The sequence below is a fragment of the Carassius auratus genome, chromosome 7 (genome assembly GCF_003368295.1).
Source record: "Carassius auratus strain Wakin chromosome 7, ASM336829v1, whole genome shotgun sequence".
Taxonomy (NCBI): Eukaryota; Metazoa; Chordata; class Actinopteri; order Cypriniformes; family Cyprinidae; genus Carassius; species Carassius auratus.
This window is the reverse complement of record NC_039249.1, coordinates 6,347,923-6,369,935: the sequence shown is the minus strand read 5'-3', so window position 1 is coordinate 6,369,935 and position 22,013 is coordinate 6,347,923. Positions and strand designations below refer to the sequence as shown.

Here is a 22,013-nt window from a genome sequence, read left to right as displayed (position 1 = left end):
TATAGCTGAAAGCTATTTTTGACTCATTAGCTAATAAGTATATTTTGGTAAAATAGTTTAAATCATTTTATACATTTATAGATTTCAGCATTGAGCACATATTTTTCCTGACTTAACATAACATCCTGTCTTCATGTATTAAATTCAAAATGATGATCAGGACTTAATTTCTCAATTTAAATATTTTAACGGCACAGTAATGCAGGTAAGAGAAAGCTAGAGAAGCGTGTCTATAATCTCAGCTCTTGATTCATATCTGAAATCAGTCCTGCATGCTAAAGCAGAATCTAAATCCCTAATCTTTTCCTGTATGGCTGCTTCCCTTAGGCGACATTTTCAAGGTGGGCTGTATTGATTATCACATACATGATGATGAATGTCATGACAAATATGGTTTTTTAAAGCATAGCTTACCCATTTTTACTGTCACTTTTTCACAGCGTGGCTCCAATCTTTTTAACTCACGCTTTCATGGCTTTAGTTAATAATCTCATTGGAAATGAACTGTCCGGCGAGGACCTGAGGTTTATTGGGGATGGAGGTCATGCAGGAAATTAATTCGAAGAATATTTTCTGGGCACCAAGATATCAACTATCCTGCCAGAGAGACCTGAAGAAAGAGGAAGGAGAGAGAGAGAGAGATAATGTATATGAGACAGAATGAAAGAATCATAGCAGTAAACAGAAAGTGTTTTTTTTTTTTAAAGTCTATCATATATGAAGAGTGCTATTAACATTCTCATTCATCTGTATGGCACATTAAAATAACAGTCAGTTTCATGCATTTAAGAGGCTCCAAAACTAAATCTGTCACTAGTAAAACTTCAACAGTAATATAATGAAATATTAGTGATTTCTATTTTGCTCACATAAAAACACACACACACACACACACACACACACACACACACACAAAAAACCACACTGTACTTTTGAACAGCTGTTCATTGAGAAAATACTTTTTAAAACCAAAGTGTGCAATTCCAGCATCTACCAGCAGGCTCATGCATCAGATAGACCTTGAAATCCCAATATTTATTAATATTGTAGAAATATTATATTTATTAATATTTAGTTTATTTTTTAATATTTGCCAAACCCTTGGGCCCAATATTTATTTGCAAACTTGTTTGGTAACAATCATTATTTAGCAATAAACATTCATATATATATATATATATATATATATATATATATATATATATATATATATATATATATATATATATATATATATATATTTATAATATATATATATATATACATACATATTATTATTTTTTTATTTTTTTTTGCAATAAAAAAATTCATATTTATTTGAAAACCTGTTTAAATCTTCCTCTTTTTTTGCCATAGACATTATTATTTATTTGAAAACATCTTGGGAAATAATCATTATTTTGCAATATAAATTAATATTCACTTAAGTACCTGTTTGGAAACTTTTTTTTTCCAACAGACAATTTAACAATCCAAAATAACCCTGCTTATTTTTGTTTAATGGACATGTTCATTTTAACTCGATTAAAGTATCAGTTTTAAGAACATGGCACTTATCTTTTGCTTGTCATTGTACTTGTTGTATTCTCGCATTTAATAAAAAATAAATAAATAAACAAGGGTAAATTCTTTGAATTCACACTCATGAAATCATAAAATTTGTGCTTTTTCATCTATAGCTTAATGGCATGAAATCCATTTTTTTCTCTCTTTTTTTTTACATTCCTGCAATGATTGGAAACTGAAGTGGGGCTGTTTAGATGACAATACAGCCAGTGCAGTTGATAAAGGATAAGGCAGAGTTTTTTTTTTTTTAGCTTTCCATTTTGTAGAAGAATGAAAAACGGCCTCTTCTGTTTAGTGGACACAAACAAAACACACTGCAGCTTTAATAATGAATGAAGCTGTTGGACTGGCAATGAGAGGATCTGTATCAGAGTCCATCCGTTATTTAGAAATGATTAAACACATCAATATTGGCATAAGTAGCTGTGATCTATCTGGAATAAGCGCTAGGTGGAAAGATATGTGACATTGACCAATGCTCACTTGGAAGCACGCCTATAATTGTGTGTGTATGTGTGTGTGTGTGTGTGTGTGTCAGTAATGTTACTATTAACTCAAACTAAAGCTATTTAAAATTAAAATAAAGTACATATTAGATGAAAAATGTAAACTATGTGATAATAATGTTATGATAGTATCTATACAATAGTAAAATAACACTGGTGTCAATCTTTACTAGTCTCTTGTGGCACAACACTGTCAGTTAGCTGAACAATAACCACTTCAAACATGCAGAGACAAAAAAAAAAAAAAAAAACATGCAAACTAAGGCCCAAAACATACTATTTACTCAAGCATGCAAACAGATGCATGTGAATGCTTAGCCAGCATATTCCAAACACACTTCTCAGTCAACATTAAAGTGAATATTCAATATAAACACGATGCCTTAAGCTAAACTGTTCAGCAAGATTGTCTTGAGAAGAACAGCATTTCTTACCACAACAGTTAATTATGCAAAATAGGGGAGTGTGTCTGTGTACTTACGAAATATTTCTGTACTACTACTATTACATATATAATTTTTTCTGTCCTAAAAGTCGATGCTTTTTAGAGACTCCAGCTCTTCTCGAGTGTTAATAAGATTCATGTTGTCACACTTGAAGTCTCTGTCAATATTAAAAAGCACGGCTGGCCCGACTGGTGCTGGACGACTCTCTCCTGGATTGATTATAGCAGTAAATGTCCTGATAGCTAATTATCTTGAAGCAGCCATCTGGAGTTAAGTTTCTTTTGAAAAAGTACTTTACGCTACAAAAATAAAAAAGTACTTTACGTATGCTTCAGCTACCTGAAGGGTAATATCTTTCAAAAGTTTGTGGTCAGTAAGGTTTATAAATTAATATTGTTATTTAGTAATTATGCATTAATTTAAAAAGATTTATAGTTTAAATAAATGCTTATCTTTTGAGCTTTCTATTCATCAAAGAATCCTGAACAAAAAATATCATGGTTTCCACAAAAATATAAAGCAGCACAACTGTTTAAAGAAATGTTTCTTGAGGAGAAAACCAGCATATTAATATGATTTCTGAAGGATGATGTAACACTGAAGACTGGAGTAATGATGCTTGAAAATTCAGCTTTGGCCACAGAAATAGATTACATTTTAAAATATATGCAATTAGAAAACAGCTGTATTAAACTGAAATAATATTTCACATTATTACTTATGTTCTCGTAAATTGAACTGAATTGAATTTGGATGAGTCTGACCTGGAACATAATAATCATAGTCAGCATTTTAACATGATACAAGTTAAATCATGTAAAATTTCTCTTGTACAGAAATAATAATAGCACATGAGTTTGAAGCAACATACAAAAGTGAGAGAGAGAAACAAGTGGTAATAGAGCGAGGGAGAGAAGATCGAACATAAAAAAAAAGAAAAATGGCTGGTGAAGGGAATAGTGTGAAAAGTATTCTGAGGAAATCGATCCCTGGAGTTAAATGCAAAGGCATTAACAAGCAGAAGTGTAATGGAGGAGCCGTTTGTCTGTGTGAAAGGTCTCAAATCCCCACTGTAACGTCCAGAGCTACTAAACAAACCGCCATAAAGAAAGTGTGAGTGTATTATTATAGCTGCAGGACTGAGCCGAACAGATGCGCTTTCTCTGGGCTTCATCTCTGACAGATGGCTGGGAATCAAGAACCAGTTGCATTCGTTCAGATATAATGGAACCCAATGATCTCCATGACTTTCAGTTTGATTAATAGTTTCTGAATGTCTGTATTCTGCTGCCAAAGTGCAGGGCACACTCAAACTCTGGTTCCTGCAGCATGACTGAATCTACAGAGAAAGAAACCTTTGAGCACGCAGTCTGTAGCGAAACATTAGAAAGACTGGAATATATGCACAGCATTTCCCGCTAGTCGCACACAACAGCAGCTGTTAAACATGACCTGTGCTTCTGTAATGTCTGATTCATGAACAAAACACTCTTACTCTTATCATTTGTCTTGGAACAGTTAAAGACTCATCAATCAGTCAGTCTCAAGTTTGTGAGCTATCGGATTAAATGTATTTGAGACACTCGTTTGGTTTAACTTTGTTGTTCATATACAGTTTGGAGTCTTTTATTGCATTAAAGTTGCTTAAAATAAAAATGAAATATTCAAATTCACAGCAAATCAAAACAAGAATATATAACTAATACATAATAATATAATGTATTATTAATATGTTAATTAAAACAACATTAAAAGATTTTCATTCGATATCTATTATTTTTCATTATTTATTCATTACATTTTTTATGTTCAGTCATTTTAGTTCACACAGTAATAGCTTTGAATCCTCTGAATATATTACTTTATTTGATGATTTTCTTATCTTAGATGTTAATACTTTTTTTCAAAGAAGATTTAATGAGTGTTTTTGTCTTAATGTGAGATCCTTTTACTCTCAAGTAAAAAAAAATGAGTAAAAAATGAGTATAAAAATAAGAAAAAAATTACTTAAATTAAACATTTAATCTATAAAAAACAAGTCTTGATATTTTCTGCAGTGTTGCTGCTCAAATAAATGTATCTTATTTTAAGGATTTTGGGCTTAACTGAAAAAAATCTATATTTTTATGTTTATTTCATTATTAATTAGTGTTGTCAAACGATTAATCACGATTAATTGCATACATAATATATGTATGTGTACTGTGTATATTTATTATGTATCATAAAAACACATGCATGTATATATTTAAGAAAAATTATATAATATAAATTATATTAATATAAATATAAACATTACATGCTATAACAAAAATTATTTTGAATGCGATTAATAATTGGACAGCACTATGATTAATGTATTATTAATACATTTTATACTTATAATTAATTATAAAGGTATATTTAAAAGTTGTTGTTGCAGAATTTGTTTTTGTTTAGTTTACAGTTAGAACTAATTATGAGGGTTGCTTCTTCAAAATAAAAATAAAAATAACTGATAACGGAATCATTATAAGAAATCGAGTTTAAAAAAAGTGTAAAAGTGTCATCTGAAATGGAATGATAACGGCTAAATCTCCTGCCATTATAAATGATATTATTATCTGCGGGCTTCCATTTTGGGCACAATGCAATACAACCCAACAAAGGCTCAAACACAAGACAGTCCAAAGAGGTCCAAGAGAGCATTTTCCCCTCTAGTCACTCGTAAATTGAGTTGTTCTTCATGTCAAGCCTGAGTGGCACTGTAGTTTCTGCCTCACACACACTGTGTTATCTCCAGTCCCAGCTTCCACAGTCTAGCACCCTCAACGGCTGAGTCGTTAATCACAGCAGCCAATTATCTTTTTAGAGACCATTTAATCACCAAAACATGTGGGTACAATACAACAAACTCAGCTGAGGTCAGAAACATTCGAATGAAGGTGCAAAATCTGGTATGTGTTCACTCAAAAACTGTTTTGCATCACTATAATATCTGTGCCATATCAGGTACCTGTCTGTAGCAATAAACATGTTGACAACTTTAAATTACTTGAGGAAGATTATCTTAAGACTGTTGTTCTGAAAGATTAAACTGAATGTAGTTTATACTAATACTTGCTTTAGGTGCTTAGGGTTGTATTATGAGTTGCAGGCTGACATATTTCATTACTAGTGTTTGCAGTGTTTATATTTTTGCTTAGATGAATAGTTCATCCAAATTTGCTGAAAATGTACTCTCAGGCCATCCAATGCTCTGCAGTGTATGGGTGCCGTCAGAATGAGAGTCTAAACAGCTGATAAAAACATCACAATAACACACAAGTAAACCACACAATCTTGTGACGCGAAAAGTTTTATTTTTGGATGAACTATTCCATTAAAGTGTCAGACAAAGTTTTTCTATTTTAATTTGAACTGGACTAACTATGGTATTTTGCTAAAAACTAGGCTGCCATGGTAGATTTGTTTCAAAGGGATTGCTATGCATTTGCATTTATATTAACCAATAACTCTCAAAACTGAATGCTGCAAGTCAATTAAAATCTTTAGAATTGCTGTTCCAAACTAAATGATAATATGCTGTGTTTAAAAGGCCTATCAAGATATGATTCAAAGGGAAATCATCACTATTACTGCATGCTCATAGTTATGCTGTTTCTCTGTTCAAACTTGTAATCCTTAAGTATTACTCTTCAAAAATCATTTGTACAACCGACAATGGTGTTGTGTTTTAAACGAAATTGACATCAAATAGATAATGTCCTATGTTTTAAAAAAAAAGTCTACATAAACTATCAAAAAAACAAAAAACGTTCATCTTCATCTTTAACTTCCAGCTTGTTAATATATTAACACATTAGAACTGCTAGTGAGATAAAAGGACTTGGATTTTTGCAATAAATAAATAAGCTCTGTGACTAATGAACATTTCTGATTATTACTTTTTTTTTTTTTTATCAAGATAATCTTCAGAAATGAACAACTCCTATTTTGAAGCCTTAAATACAATCAGCAGAAGCAATAAGCTAAACACAGGCTGTAAATGAATTATACCACGGTTACATGACTTACATGACGCCACTACCATTAACGGCTCTTTTAATCATAATTTAAAACATTTCCCCGAAAGGTTTGAGAGGATAGTTTGAAAGAGTGTAAACACAATTTTATGTTGTAGAATAAACTTGAAAATATCTTGAGCTTGTGTTAACCACAAGAAACCCACCGACTTTGGGACGATGGAGCCAGAAGCGCTTGTTTCTGGGTTCTTCTCTGTCTCCTTTCATCAGAATACAGCATAAATGTTTGCCTTAGTTTCTCAAGAAAAGTCTGATAAACATCAGGCTGGTCTAGACTGCTTTTTTTACATGCAAACTGAGAAGAAAACATTAAGTCGTGCAAAAAACAAAGTGAGAAGACCTTATAAAGCCTTATAAGCAAACTTTATTTACAGAACTATATCAATAACTCCCTCTTAATATCAGAATTTAGAGTTGTAACTATCCATTTAACAATAAATAAGATAAGATGAAGTCTCATTTAATTCACTGAATTATACAACATTTAATACATAAATAACATTAATGTTGTGACAAAAACAATCATTTCGGGCACACTTTATTTTAAGGCACTGTTCTCGCTATTAACAAACCATTAACTACAACTCCTGCCTTTAATAAACTACTAATTTGCTGCTTATTAATAGTTAGTAAGGTAGTTGTAAGTAGGATTAGGGATGTAGAACATTGTCATGTAGAATAGGGCTATGTGCTTAATAAGCTCTAATAAACAGCCAATATGTTATTAATATGCATGCAAATAAGTTGTGAGAATTGGTCCCTACACTAAAGTGTTATCATCATTTCATTAAAATGACTCATACTAGCCTATTTATTATTCAAGGGCTAAAGCCAAAGGTACTTTCCGTTTCTGATCCATTCTTGGAGTTTATTGATATTGTTTTGAGTTGAAATGAGGTCATTAAGTGTGTTTGGAATAACGCTATATCATCATATTGGTATCCAGCCTCACGCCTCCTCGTGAAGACTCTGTGAAGCATCACATATTGAATTTGGCGCTCAAATGCACTGTGATAAATGAGAAATGTTCTGTACATTGAGTGAACTGTATTAAAGAACATTACATGTGTAGACCTCATTATTTAGCCCAAATACACTAAAAGAACACCCACACTTGTTTTCTATTCACTATAAATATGCAGAAATCTAAGGCTTCTTGCTAAATATGTTACCAAGACTCTGGTTTAAATCATCCTTCCAAGATGTAGATGAGTTTGTTTCTTTATCTAAAAGATCTGGAGAAATTACATTATATCACTTACTCACCAATGGATGCTCTGCATTGATTGGGTGCCGTCAGAATGAGAGTCCAAACAGCTGATAAAAACATCACAATAATCCACAAGCAATCCACACCATTCCATCAGTACATTAGTTAACATCTTGTGAAGTGAAAAGCTTTGTAAGAAACAAATCCATCAATGCATTTTATCAAGGAGTCCATAACCCATAACAATGCTTCCTCCAATGAACAGTCCATCCCCTGTTGTTCTTTCACATCTAAATACACGGAAATATTTGTTTTGAATGGTTTTGCACTGTTTTGGCTTGTAACCAGTGCTTGATGCATATTTCGTATTTTACAAATATTTTTTGCATATTTCTCTCCTGATTCAGACGAGACTTTTTCACTGGAGAAATCAATATTATGGATAAGGGCCCGGAAGAAACAGTTTCCCTTTCAGAAGGTTAAAAATCTACACCCATCTGAATGCATTTGTTGTTTAATGTTTTAAATATATTTGTGTTAACATATTCAACTAGCACCTGTTGGTGAGCAATGTGACCTTGCACAAATGACGTTTATGCAACACACACTAGAGTCAATAACCAACAACAGATCTACATCACAGCTAGTCATAATCAAAGGACAGTAAAAAGACAATCAATGCTAATAAGAAATGCACTAGCCACAAATGCACTAGGTTTTATTTGTTTCCTTTTTGTGTGCAGACAAGAAAATTGACTGAAGCTGCAGTAGATGAACAAAACAGCAGATATTGACACACAATCTGCTACCGTCCTTCGGTACTTCTACAGTCATATTGACAAATGACTCCTCTCTCACTCCACACGGGCGCTGAAAATCTTTCATAAATGCAGCACGATTGGCTAAAACGTTCAACTGACAAAACCTTAAATGAATGGTCCCTTTATACAGATTATCTGTGGGAATTCGAGATTAAGGTGTACATTATAGATTCGTTCAGCCAGATCAATTTACTGAACTTTCTGGCAGGCAGCAATTTACTTCTCTCTCCATCTCTTCAGCCACAGATAAGCGATCAGGATGGTAGCAGAGGCCTGGACTGATGCGGACAGACCGAAGCGATGGAGGAGACAACGCCAGACCCTGCTTTCGTGGACGTGGACCAGGGTTTGACCCTGACATGCATCGCCTTCCTCTGTCTACTGCTGGTGGCAATGATCATCCGCTGTGCCAAAGTCATCATGGACCCTTACAGCGCCATTCCCACCTCCACCTGGGAGGAGCAGCACTTGGACGACTAGCAGATTTTCCCATGACCTCGGCAAATAAACATGCACCTGCATTCAATCAAACCCTAACATCATGTTACAACCAGTACACAGATGTCTGTGGGATATTTAAGTTGCTAGTCATCTTCTCGCATACAGCATCACTAGCTTTGAAGTCGTTTTTATGGAAACTGAGTTGAATTCTTCCCAACCAACACTGTATTAAACAAGAAGACATGAATCGCGAAATGAAGTTGATTTTGACACCCATATCCTCTTTTTTGCCCCTGCCCTGAATGAGCTTCAGTTAAACGAAAACGAAATCATTCCAAACGAAGCACAAACAAGCCAAAATCAGACACTTCAAACCACACTAACCTGACGTTCTCACAACCAATGCATCCGGAATTTGTAGTTAAACAAGGGAGCAAATTCACATTTTTATATTTCATAATGATAAATGATATACACATTCAAGTAAGGCACGGAAAACATGTCTAGCTATGCTATTTTGTACGCAAATGAAGCTGCATTTTTAGCGTTGCCACAAGGGGTGCTACAGCTGTCTTCTTAATGTCAATTTTCTTTTTCACAGTCATGGTGAAACAACAGTTTGCTACAAGGCTAGTTAAAAGCCAGCATGTTTATTTATGGTTTATTGGAACAGTAATTTGCTGTTAACTCTATCGTCCCCTTGAGTAGCACCACTGCGAATACAATATTTACAACGGGACTGCATACTTGTAATACATTGGTCAAGCATTCACATTTACAGACTTGCACAAAGTATGATCTTAATCGCGATTATCTTTAGCAAGAAGACACAACCTTGACTGAAGGCCTTGTGAAAATGGTTGCATTTATCTATATTAATGTTGTCTTTACAAGAGCATCTGTCTCTTTCATCAGCTCTTATATGATATGATCCCTTGCTGTGGTTTAATCATGTTGTCCTTGATTACTTGTATGCATTTGCAGAGAGCTATAGTCTGCATGATATCAAGTGCCTCAGCTGAAGTCATATAAATGAAGTCATGAATGAATGTATCCTTCATTCACGTGAAGGACAAAATAACTAAATGCCAGTGTCCTGTTTGATAAGAAAATGCAAATGTACAACATGTCTGTTCCTAACCACAATAAAGATAATAGTAATTCCAATATATTTGGTGAATTATCACCCACTATTCGGTGAGTGCACTACAAATCTTATGACTGGAAATCCTAAAGCTTTATAATGGGAATTTAAATGGCCTTACACACAGTTTGGGGGGAGCGGGGTATAAACAAGTCATATCATGTATATATAGCATTTTTGATTATAGCCTTTATATTGTGTCAAAGCAGCTTTGCTGTAATAAACAGAAAAATAACAGTGTTGCAAAATTCATCAATTTTGACACAACTTCAATTTAAACAAATATATAAAACAAATACAGAAGAGTGTCAGCTCAATTCATTTCAACAGTGATTTAGTTCAGTTCAATAACAGTGTTGTAAAGTTAATTTAATTCAGTTATAAACCAACGTTGCAGAAGATTACAGATACAGATTATTGAGCTGAGCGATTCTTTCACAATTCAGCCTTATTATTCAGTGTAAGTGCTTCTAACATTAGCAATTCAGACACTCATGAATCAGTACTCGAAATAAGCCGAATTAACAATTCATTGACTCAGTCAGATATTAGTACAATGTTACTGTGTGGCACTTATAACTACACAACTACCAAGCAGATCATCAAAACCATCTATTTGAAAGCATTCAAAAGAACAGATTTGTTTGCCCATACATTATCCGTCATTCATGAATCTGTAAGCGACGAGCGATTCTCAAATGAACAACTCACAATGCTTTAAAACGAGAACCACTACTTTCAAACATACCTAGTATTACCTGACTCAAAAACAAGTCGAATATACAATTTACTGACTCTTTGAACCAATAAATGGCTCACTGTTGTGATTGGCTAACAGTTTGTTTGACAGCCAATGTCCTTCATAGGTGTGCTGTTGTGTTTAGGTTAAAAACGCATAAATAACTCAGTACAGATCAAACTATCTGTTTAACAGAAAGCAAACGTGATCACGTAATAAAAAGAGTTACACGCACTTGTGTGTTGTGACATTATTGTATGATCCAATACACTTGGCACAGCATTGTTATTCATTTTCAATCTTTTTTTTTCCAAATCATTGTTTGCAAATTGTGCTTTGTTTGCAAACGAATCCATGGTAAAATGAAGTGAAGAAAGGACTGAGTTCTTACTGAGTCTGGGTCTTTATTAAAGGGGTTATATGACGCGGCTTAAATTTTTCCTTTCTCTTTGGAGTGTTATAACCTCTCGGTGCATACAGTAGATCTGTAAAGTTGCAAAGACTAAAGTCTCAAACCCAAAGGGATATTCTTTTTTAAAGTTAAACGTCAACCACCTAAAACATCCTAAAAAGGCTCGATCTAACATGCCCCCTGTAACAGCCCGGTTGAAGAATAAAGGATTTAACTCATTCACTGATGTTGTACGGTCTTTCCTTTTGTGTTTATTGTCCTTATAGACTTCACAACACCGTAAGAGCTAAAACAGATGAATAAACAATATTGGAAATTATGAGATCTTGTACATAAAAATGAAACAAAACAATCAATCTTACAGCAATAAATTACGCAATTAACACTAACATTCATCCTAAACAACATAAAATTATGTCAACAGAGACACATGCAATATATGTGTGTTATGTTATATAAGAGCATAAATGAACTTAACTACCTTGTTCTCCTTTCCAACCAGGTGTCAAGCAACAAACTCAAAGCAAACAAAATACTGAAAATAAAACAACAATCTGATGTATAAATTCACTTAAAAGTGTCCTTAATTCCTAACGCCGTGTGCAGTCTCCGTGTTCCGCGCTCTCTGTGCATGAGCGGGCTCTGAGCACTTCCGTCAAGCCGCCTTCCAAATTAAAAGTCTCTATCGGTTAAATAACTTATTGAGTGTAAAATAACACTACAAAATATAACAAACAGTTGACTAATATTAAGAAAGGATATAATAAAATAATATAAGAATAATATATAAATCCTGGAAACTAATTAAATAACTGATGGTTATTTACACTCCCACCAATCATGAGTGACTATAAATTTTAAACTTTGGTCACGAATGATTTCTAAAGTAAAATACCAATGTTTAAGGCTAGATGTAAAGCAAACTGAAACTTGTTCTACTATAAACTGCTTAAATCAAAGGATATGTCAGGATGTTCAGTGTGCCTCCAGCAGCAGGACCAGCTTCTGCACTGGGCGTTCAACTAAAGATGGTTTGTTCAGACGTTTACCATCCTTTCCCAGATTTCTGTCTCCAAAACGTATCTTTACTCTTCTCACCAAACAATCCTTGTCAACGACAGTCTCAATAACTTCTGCCAAGCGCCACTCATTCCTGGGCAGATCGTCTGCTTTCTCCAAGACTATATCTCCAGCTTGCATGTTCCTTCTTGGTGAAAGCCAGCATTGTCTTGTTGCAATATTAGACACATACTCCTTGCGCCAACGTCCCCAAAACTGTTCCGCTAAGTATTGGACATGGCGCCATCTCTTACGACCATATAGGTCTTCTCTGACAAACTTCCCAGGGGGTGGTAAGGCTTGAGTAGTTTTCAGGGTGAGGAGGTGATTAGGGGTTAGAGGCTCAGGACTGCAGGGATCACTTAAGTTATCTACAGTGAATGGACGGCTATTTACAATGGCCATGGCTTCATAGAAAAATGTTCGCAGAGAAGAATCATCTAACCTTCCAGATGACTGGGACAGAGTGGAACGAAGAACACTTCTCACAGTTCTAATCTGTCTCTCCCAAACTCCGCCAGTGTGACTTGCATGGGGTGCGTTAAAGACAAAGTCACACTGTTTTTCTGCTAAGAATGCTACCAGACGGTTGGTGTCAATCTCTTCCATGGCCTTGGTGAGCTCATTCTTGGCTCCAATGAAATTAGTGCCTTGGTCACACCTTATTTGATTTACTGCTCCTCTTATAGCGATGAAACAACGTAGACCATTGATAAAGGCGTCCGTGGACATGTCATCCAGCATCTCAATATGGATGGCTCTGCAACAGAAACAAGTAAAAATAAGTCCATACCTCTTGTACGATTTACGGCCTTGTCTAGTGAAGAACGGACCAAAAACATCCATTCCGCTGTATGTGAATGGAGGGGATGGATCTATGCGCTCTGAGGGCAGGTTAGCCATTTTTTGCTCTTCAGTGGGTCTGCGAAGCTTGCGACATCTCACACACTGTCGTATAAAGGATGCTACAGTCCTGTTTACTCCTGTTATCCAAAATCCTCTTGATCTGATCTCATTGATAGTCAAGCCCTTCCCTTGATGTGCCGTTTTTTCATGACAATCAGCGATTAGAAGTTTTGTAAGGTGATGTTCCTTTGGAATTAACACTGGATGTTTAACAGAGTTAGGGACAGAAGCATCACAAAGCCTTCCTCCCACCTTGAGCAATCCGTTGTGATCAACAAAGGCATTTAGATTGTATAGCCTGCTGCTGCGTGGGAGCTGTTTGCCCTTACGGAGTAAGGCTATTTCTTCTGCATATATCTGACTCTGTAAGTCCTTAATTATGATGCACTTAGCATCCTCACGTTCTGCCACTGTACTGTGGTCACTGGACTTGTCCTTCCTGACACGACGAAGCAGGCGTGCAACTGCTTGGATGACTTTGGACCATGAAGACATATTTGTGAAACGGTTGGACAAGCAGGAATACTGTAATGTTTGTGTGTTAAGTGATTGAGCCTTTTTGACCTCTGGGTCACCGATTGGAAGTTGTGGGTTAACATCCACAGGGGAAGGTATTTGCTGTTCCCACAAAATGTCCGGTCCTCTGAACCAGCTGGAAGTGACCAGATCATTAACACTCAGACCTCGTGATGCATAATCGGCTGGATTTTCATCCGATGGAATGTATCGCCACTGCTGAGGAGTTGTGGTGCGATGAATTCTCTGAACTCGATTCGCGACAAACGTGTGGAAGCGGCGAGCTTCATTGTTTAAATAACCTAACACTACTCGAGAGTCAGTCCAGAAATATGCTTCTGCATCTCCAAGGTTCATTTCTTCCTTCAACATATCATTCACTGCAACTGACACAACTGCAGCAGTCAACTCTAATCGAGGGATTGTGGTGACCTTAAGTGGGGCTACTCTAGATTTAGCCATGAGCAAAGAACAATGGATGTCGCCTTGCTCATTCTTGACCCTTAGGTATGAGCACTGGCCATATCCTCTCATGCTGGCATCTGAGAAGTGATGAATCTCTCTCATCATGATTGTCCCAAACGCAGCAGGCACAATACAACGAGGCACCTGAATCTTCTCCAAGTTAAGAAGATCGGTCTTCCAGTGCTCCCAACCCAACTGCAAATCATCAGGTAAGGGATCGTCCCAGCCCATGCCATTTCGGCACATTTCTTGAAGAACAGCCTTTCCTTTGAGCAAGAATGGTGCGAGAAACCCTAAGGGGTCAAATAACGAGGCCACAGTAGACAGTATACCTCTACGGGTTGCTGGCTGGTCTTTAATAATGACACGAAATTTGAAATGATCATGTTCAAAATGCCAGTAAATGCCCAGGGCTCTTTCCAAGGACTGGTCAGTGAGGGAGAGATTGACAGATGTAACATCTACAGCACACTCAGAGGGCGGTATTGTCTCCAAAACTGCCTTGTCATTGGATGCAAATTTATGCAACCTTAAGCCTCCTAATGCACAAAGTTGGCGAGCTTCTTGAGCCAACTTTATGGCCTTCTCTGCACTTTCCACACTGGAGACTCCATCATCCATGTAGAAATCCTGCATAATAAATTGTGAACCTAGGGGATACAGATGTTCACCTTCTCTTGCAAGATGCTTTAGTCCATAATTAGCACATCCGGGGGACGATGAGGCACCAAACAGATGTACTCTCATGCGGAACGTTTGAGGCTGTGAGTTGAAATCTCCATTTCTCCACCATAGAAAACGCAAGTAATCACGATCAGCTTTGTCAACATGGAACTGGTGAAACATCCTCTCAATATCACACATCAGGGCTACAGGGTACTGTCTGAACCGCAAAAGAATGCCAGTCAGGCTGTTCATAAGGTCAGGGCCTACAAGAAGATGATCGTTTAAGCATGTTCCCTTGAATCTTGCGGAGCAGTCGAAAACCACGCGCAATTTCCCTGGCTTCTTCGAGTGATAGACTCCGTGATGAGGTATGTACCATTTTTCTCCTTCCTTCCCTTCATCAATGACTCTTTCTGCATCACCATTCTCTATTACATCTTCCATGAACTTAACATAATGCTCTCTGTACTCCTGGTTCTTCATTAATCTCCGCTTTAGATGCTGAAGTCTCGTGACCGCAAGAGGCTCATTATTTGGAAGACAGGGTCTTCTCTTGAATGGAAGAGGCATTTCCAAGTGGCTGTCTTTGTTCATCCTGATACTTTCTCCAAGTTTGTTCAAGAACATAATGTCATCTTGAGACACTACTCTGGTCTTTTCTTCAGTATCTTTGAAATCTGACTCCAACACTTTAATCACGTCAGTTGGCGTTACAGCAGGAATCTCCTTGATAGATACTCTGTGACACATAGTAAGACTGCTTTGTGACTCATGATGTGTCAAGGAAGGGCCCACAATGCTCCATCCAAGATCCGTACGAACAGCATATGGCTCATTTTCTGCTCCAAGAATGACTTCTCTGGGGGCCAAAGCTCTGGAACAATTATATCCTATTAATAGACCAACCTCACAGTCTTGAAGTGGGGGAATTTTGTCTATCAGAGGAGCAAGATGTTTCCAACACCTGGCTGACTCTCTGGTAGGGATGTGGGCACGATCCGCAGGAATACATTCTTTAGTATATGCAGCGGGAAGGTCTAGTACTAATGGTGAATTAAAGCCTCTAACTCTAAGACCAGAAACTCTTTCACTTAATATCAATGAATCCTTCCCAACCATAGTGGTGAGCTTAAGTGTCACTGGGCATGAGTCGACCTTTAGACTTTGACTTACTGCATATTCAATGAAGACAGTGTCACTTTGTGTGTCTAACAGAGCGTAGACAAGTTTCTCAGAGACTAGGTTGTTTTGTGAGGACAACCACACTGGCACAATCATTGAGGTGTTAGCAGATGTGCATCCAGATTCTACACTTAAAGACGTTGTGACTTTCTCGTGTGCATTCTCTGGGCCTTGAAGAGAGGAAGACTTTAACTTTCTAATGAAGCCGTCATCATGTAAGCAGGTTGGATGTCTTCTCTTACAGGTGTTACAGCTATGTCTGGAATGACAGTCTCTGGCATTGTGACCAAGTCTCAAACATCCATAGCACAGCTTTGTGTCTTTTATGAATTGTCTTCGCTCTTCAAGAGATCTTGCAGTAAATTTAGAGCAATCATGAATTTGATGTTCACTACCTTGACAGAACAAACATGGTTTAGTGATTTTACTAGTGAGCTTTGGATTCTCATGCTGCGTGACTAACTTCGTATGGAAGACACTGGCCTTGTTCTTACTAACCTTGAGATTATGTTTCTCCTTATTAGCTTCAGAAACATGAAGGGCATGAAAGGAAGTGACTGGGTTGCAGGCCACCTCAGCCTCAATGGACATGAAATGTGCAAAATCTTGGAAAGATGGGAAATCTTGTGTCTCATTCAGTGTTTGTGTGGCTTGGCGGTTCCAGCGGGCAGCTGCCCAATCAGGAATTTTGCTCACAAGTTTCCTATTCTCCTCACAGTCATTCAGTATTTCCAGTCCCTTCACATGAGGCATAGCGTCCTTACATGTGGTCAGGAAATCTGAGAAATTTCGGAGACCTTCAGAGTCCTTTGGCTGGATTCTGGGCCAGTTTGCGAGTTTCTCTCGAAATGCTCTTTGAATAGTGAATGGCTGTCCATATCGATCTTGAAGTCTTTTCCATGCATCCTTGTAAGCTTCCTCATCGTTTCTGTAAAATATGCCTTCTAAGGTTTTCAGAGCAGACCCAGCAATATACTTCTTCAAATAGTATAACTTATCTGCTGAGGAAATATGTCTTTTGTCGATGAGTGATTGGAATGAAGCTTTCCACTCTATGAAGTGAATTGGGTCACCAGTAAAAACAGTGGGCTCTGGCATAGGAAGTCTGTTTAACGTTATACTGTCTTGGACAGCTTGTGCAAGGTAAGACACATCCACATTGGGTGTTGGCGATGAAACCCTTTCATTGAGTGTTGGCTTAACTGAGGATGAATACACAGGTTTGTGTGTGTAAATGCTTACAGGCTGTAGCAGCTCGTCATTTTGGTTAGTAGAGTGAGTGGTTTCTTCCTTGTCATACACTTCTAGTCTTGCTTTAGCAGCTCTTACCTCTTTCACTGCTTGTAATCTTTCAAACTCACTCCTTTGAGCATCCAATTCTTTCCTTTGCTTCTCTTCTAGAAGTTGTATTTTTTCCCTTTGTTCCTTTTCCTCCATTATTGTTGCATATTCTGCTTCCTTTGCTGCAAGCTCTGCTGCTGCCTCTATTCGCTTAGCCATCAGGATGGAGTTCACTGAAGGTTGACTTATGGGCGTACTCGACTTTGAGCTGATATGTGAGACCGTAGAACCATAGATGGAGCGAGCATAATCTCGATCAAGCAGTTCACGAAGACGCCCCTTTACTTGCTCACTGTCAAAGTCTCCATCCACACCTGAGATCCTCTCATAAGCAATCTTAACAATATCCTTTGTCACGGCATCACAAGCATCAATTCTTCTCCTTGTATCAGTGGGTGGCGTTGCATAACTTCGAACCTTTATGTATGCATTCATTACAGTTTCTCTTTCATTTTCCAATATGTCTATAATTGACGCTAATTGGCTTTCAGTGATGTCTGTTTTCAGCAGCCCTCTTGCCTTTCGAGCCTCATCCTTCCATTTTTCATATGCATGCATAAGCCTTTTTTCTGCCTTTTCTGACTCTTCTCTTTGATATGCAAGCATCTTTTCTGTTGGAACTCGTTCACGGACAGAGCGACGTACTTCATTTCTCTTTTCAACTTCAGATCGATCTTCTATCTCATCATCTGTTTCCTTGTTTTGTGCAGCCTTTAATACTTCAATTTCCTTCACAGGAGTGCACAAATTTGATCCCTCGTCTGTCATCATTCACATCAGCAAATGGAATCAGTAGGGCAAGCTCTTACTGTAACAGCCCGGTTGAAGAATAAAGGATTTAACTCATTCACTGATGTTGTACGGTCTTTCCTTTTGTGTTTATTGTCCTTATAGACTTCACAACACCGTAAGAGCTAAAACAGATGAATAAACAATATTGGAAATTATGAGATCTTGTACATAAAAATGAAACAAAACAATCAATCTTACAGCAATAAATTACGCAATTAACACTAACATTCATCCTAAACAACATAAAATTATGTCAACAGAGACACATGCAATATATGTGTGTTATGTTATATAAGAGCATAAATGAACTTAACTACCTTGTTCTCCTTTCCAACCAGGTGTCAAGCAACAAACTCAAAGCAAACAAAATACTGAAAATAAAACAACAATCTGATGTATAAATTCACTTAAAAGTGTCCTTAATTCCTAACGCCGTGTGCAGTCTCCGTCTTTGCGCGCTCTCTTTCTCCGTGTTCCGCGCTCTCTGTGCATGAGCGGGCTCTGAGCACTTCCGTCAAGCCGCCTTCCAAATTAAAAGTCTCTATCGGTTAAATAACTTATTGAGTGTAAAATAACACTACAAAATATAACAAACAGTTGACTAATATTAAGAAAGGATATAATAAAATAATATAAGAATAATATATAAATCCTGGAAACTAATTAAATAACTGATGGTTATTTACACCCCCACATGTCTACGTCACGATGTGTGAAGATCTGCATAACGCCATCCAAACGTTCAGCAAATAAAGAAGGCGTAACTTTTGATTCTCATTGTTTCTGCTGCCGCCTTGTTGTGAAGATGCTCTTTCGTTGTGAAAATCAAAACTCTTTTGTTTGTTCTTCCAAAAGAGGACACAACTAGAAGTCAGTGGTTAGTTAATCTGTATTTACAACACTGTTCCTGAACAGTTCAACCCAAATATTCAGATGTGTGCAGCACATTTCAGGACGAGGACTGTTTCCTGTGAGAGTAGCCTACAATGACGGTGTCTGTTTCTGTAAAGTGGAGCAATTCTAACTTTGCAAGGACAATCTGGTGCTTCTGACTCAAAGTCTGTAAGTAGGTTTACATATGTAAAAGGATTTTTCCATTCAAGCACAAGTTTTGAGCTGTGTAAAGTAGTGCCTGTTGTTTGTAGTTTCTCCAGACATTGTTTTATGTTTACACTGTGCGATAAGCAACATGTAAAAAGACAGTACAAGTCACTACAATCAGTAATTATGTCCCCACTGGATGCAACAAATGCCTCATATGCAATGGGTTTTATTGGTTTTGTCTCGTCGTGCAGGGAGACAGCATCACAGTATGGTAAGTAGAGGTATTCAGCCAATCACAAGGTACTGGATGGCCAATCAGAGCACACATCGCTTTTCAGAATGATGAGCTTTGTAAAAATAGACGAGCTTCAGAAAGACGGGGCATAGAGGAAAAACAATAATGTACTGTATGTGGAAAATAATGTTTTTTTGAATCTTAAACCACAAAAACACATTTAATTACACCAAATACACAAAATAATGTTCTTTTTTTTTTTTTTTTTTTTAGCAAAGTCATATGACCCATTTAAAACATTCATACTCTTTTTTTTGTTTGTTTTTCACAACTTGACTCTGTGCAGCATTTTTGTTGTCTCCAGAGCATCTTTATCATTGGCCTTCACCTTTCATTATTTACACTACATGCGTGAATGGGTGGCTGGGGCTAAACGGGCAGTAATGTTGATCTTCTTCTGTGGAGGCGGTGCTTATCCTCACTATTACATCAGCTTGCTGTTTTTAGACCAACGACAAAATTTTGAGTTCTGAAACATGTTTTTATAGTACAATGACCTCTTTTATGTGAAAAGATTGAGGGAATTTTGATTTCTCAGTTCATGACCATTCTTTAACACAAGCAGAGTCATTGAAACCATGTGTTCGAATGAATTCCAAAGAACAGATTAATTTGTTAACAATCATCCACTGATAGAAAGCCTCACTGACACAGCGAATCAAAGTTCTTAGAACATCTCAAATCATTTGCCTGTCAAGAAGGTCTTATCTCCGCAACCTGAAGTATTTCAAAAATAATTTAAAAGTAATGACAAAAAAGCATTACAGTGGCAAACTGTACATGCTCTAAATTCAAAAACAGTACTATTGAGGAGCTTGACAGAAAGTTATCACTTTCATTAAAAATAGATTTATGTTTTTCCTCTGATCACTCCCTCCTTTATCTCATACACTCAGAGGAAACAGCGCTTAAAATGAGCCGATGATTCAGCACAGCAAAAGCATTTGTTGTCCATCATAAGAACCACAAGTTCCCCTCCTCTCAACACGAGTATTTTTTTCCCTCAGTGCAGCGCGATCGATCAAACCTTCAGCTTTTCATTTGCTATTCAATTCATTTATATGCTACAAATCATTTTCCTGGCAGTGTGGCCAACATTTTACTTAACTCTTATCAAGGTTTGCATTATAAATGGTTAAGAGGCTTTTTTGAAAACAAACTCTTTCTTTTAGTTAGTTAGTTAGTTTGTAGAGTCCGGATACAAAGAATAAAAGAGCTCCTGATTTGAAATACTGCAGAAAGACATTACTCTACTACTCTAAGCCAGGTGGTTCATGATGCAAAGTACATTTTTTAAATGATCAAGCAGCACTTTCAAGGGCTCAATTACGTTCAGTACAATTATTTTAATCTAAAAATGCATTTGCCTAATGGAATTATTCATCAAATGTAGCCCAGTAATGTTTTGCTCACAACAATGTTTTTTTCACAACAATGATCAACTTCCAGTATGAAACTAATGGAACATTAAATAATCAAATGAGTTGTTTTTGTTTTGGGATTTGTACACATTGTACTTCAACACGTATCTAATGCATTAGACATAGATTTTATAGCCTAAAATTATATACGTAAAATGCACTTTTTACTTTTTTGTATATGCACTGATAAGATTTTGCATAATAAGACCAGGAGGAATTATTTAAAAAGTTAAATAGTTAAAAATATAACACTATAAAAAGAAGGATGATGATTTTCCTTTATTTTAATGGAATCATATTAATAACTTCGAAGTTTCAAAGTTATCAAATAAAAAAAAAAATCTTTAAGTAAGTTTAATATTATAAATACGATAAAATAATTTGCCAATTTGATGATACATAAACATTTAAGGCACAAACTGACCTTTTTAAAGATTAATTATGAGAAAAAACAATAACTACAGATATATATATATATATATATATATATATATATATATATATATATATATATATATATATATACATATATATATATATATAACAAAAAAAAATTAAATTAATCTGCTCAAACTCTAAAATGAAAGTTAAAACAGCAAAGATCATATAAAATCTAATTCAAAATATTAACAAAAACTATAATGATACATTACTGATACTGCAATACGTATACACTTTCGAATTTCAAAGGCTGCTCCGTTTCTGTTTTCTAACATCTAGTTTACTGCATCACCCTCCAAACAGATTCAACAGATTCCCATCCATCAAACGCTCTGTCAGAGCTTCTCAGACTGGCAAACCCCTTTTCTGCAGCCTAATTCAGCTTATCTAACCCGTCCTCCGGTCATTCCTGTTCTGCAGAACCTTTTAAAGTCTAACCTGCAAAAAATGAATACACTTGAATTGTAATTTTAGGAAGAATTTCCGTGAAAGCATGTACCAGACTTTCAGAAATATACCTTGTTTAAACTCAGACA

The 22,013-nt window shown here is 36.3% G+C and overlaps 2 protein-coding genes across 3 annotated transcripts in view; one reads left to right on the top strand and one right to left on the bottom strand.

Moving 5' to 3' along the window:
* Window positions 1-10,193, top strand: part of LOC113105283 (cortexin domain-containing 1-like) — a 10,920-nt gene extending 727 nt beyond the window's left edge. Inside the window, exon 2 of the mRNA XM_026266336.1 lies at window positions 8,854-10,193. Coding sequence (XP_026122121.1) covers window positions 8,914-9,093 — 180 coding nt within the window. The 5' untranslated portion in view covers window positions 8,854-8,913 and the 3' untranslated portion in view covers window positions 9,094-10,193. The remainder of the gene's footprint in view (window positions 1-8,853) is intronic.
* Window positions 10,194-12,007: 1,814 nt separating this feature from the next.
* LOC113105675 (uncharacterized) lies at window positions 12,008-18,954 on the bottom strand. Of its 2 annotated transcripts, none has more exons than XM_026266902.1 (2): window positions 18,594-18,954; window positions 12,008-18,398 (listed from the first exon to the last, which is right to left on the bottom strand). In XM_026266902.1, the coding sequence occupies exon 2, from the start codon at window positions 18,253-18,255 to the stop codon at window positions 12,325-12,327; it is 5,931 nt and encodes a 1,976-aa protein (XP_026122687.1). In that variant the 5' UTR covers window positions 18,256-18,398; window positions 18,594-18,954; the 3' UTR covers window positions 12,008-12,324. The 2 variants fall into 2 exon arrangements, with proteins under 2 accessions (XP_026122687.1, XP_026122689.1); XM_026266904.1 differs by having other exon boundaries at window positions 12,994-13,168; window positions 13,242-18,954.
* Between the last annotated feature and the right edge of the window lie 3,059 nt (window positions 18,955-22,013).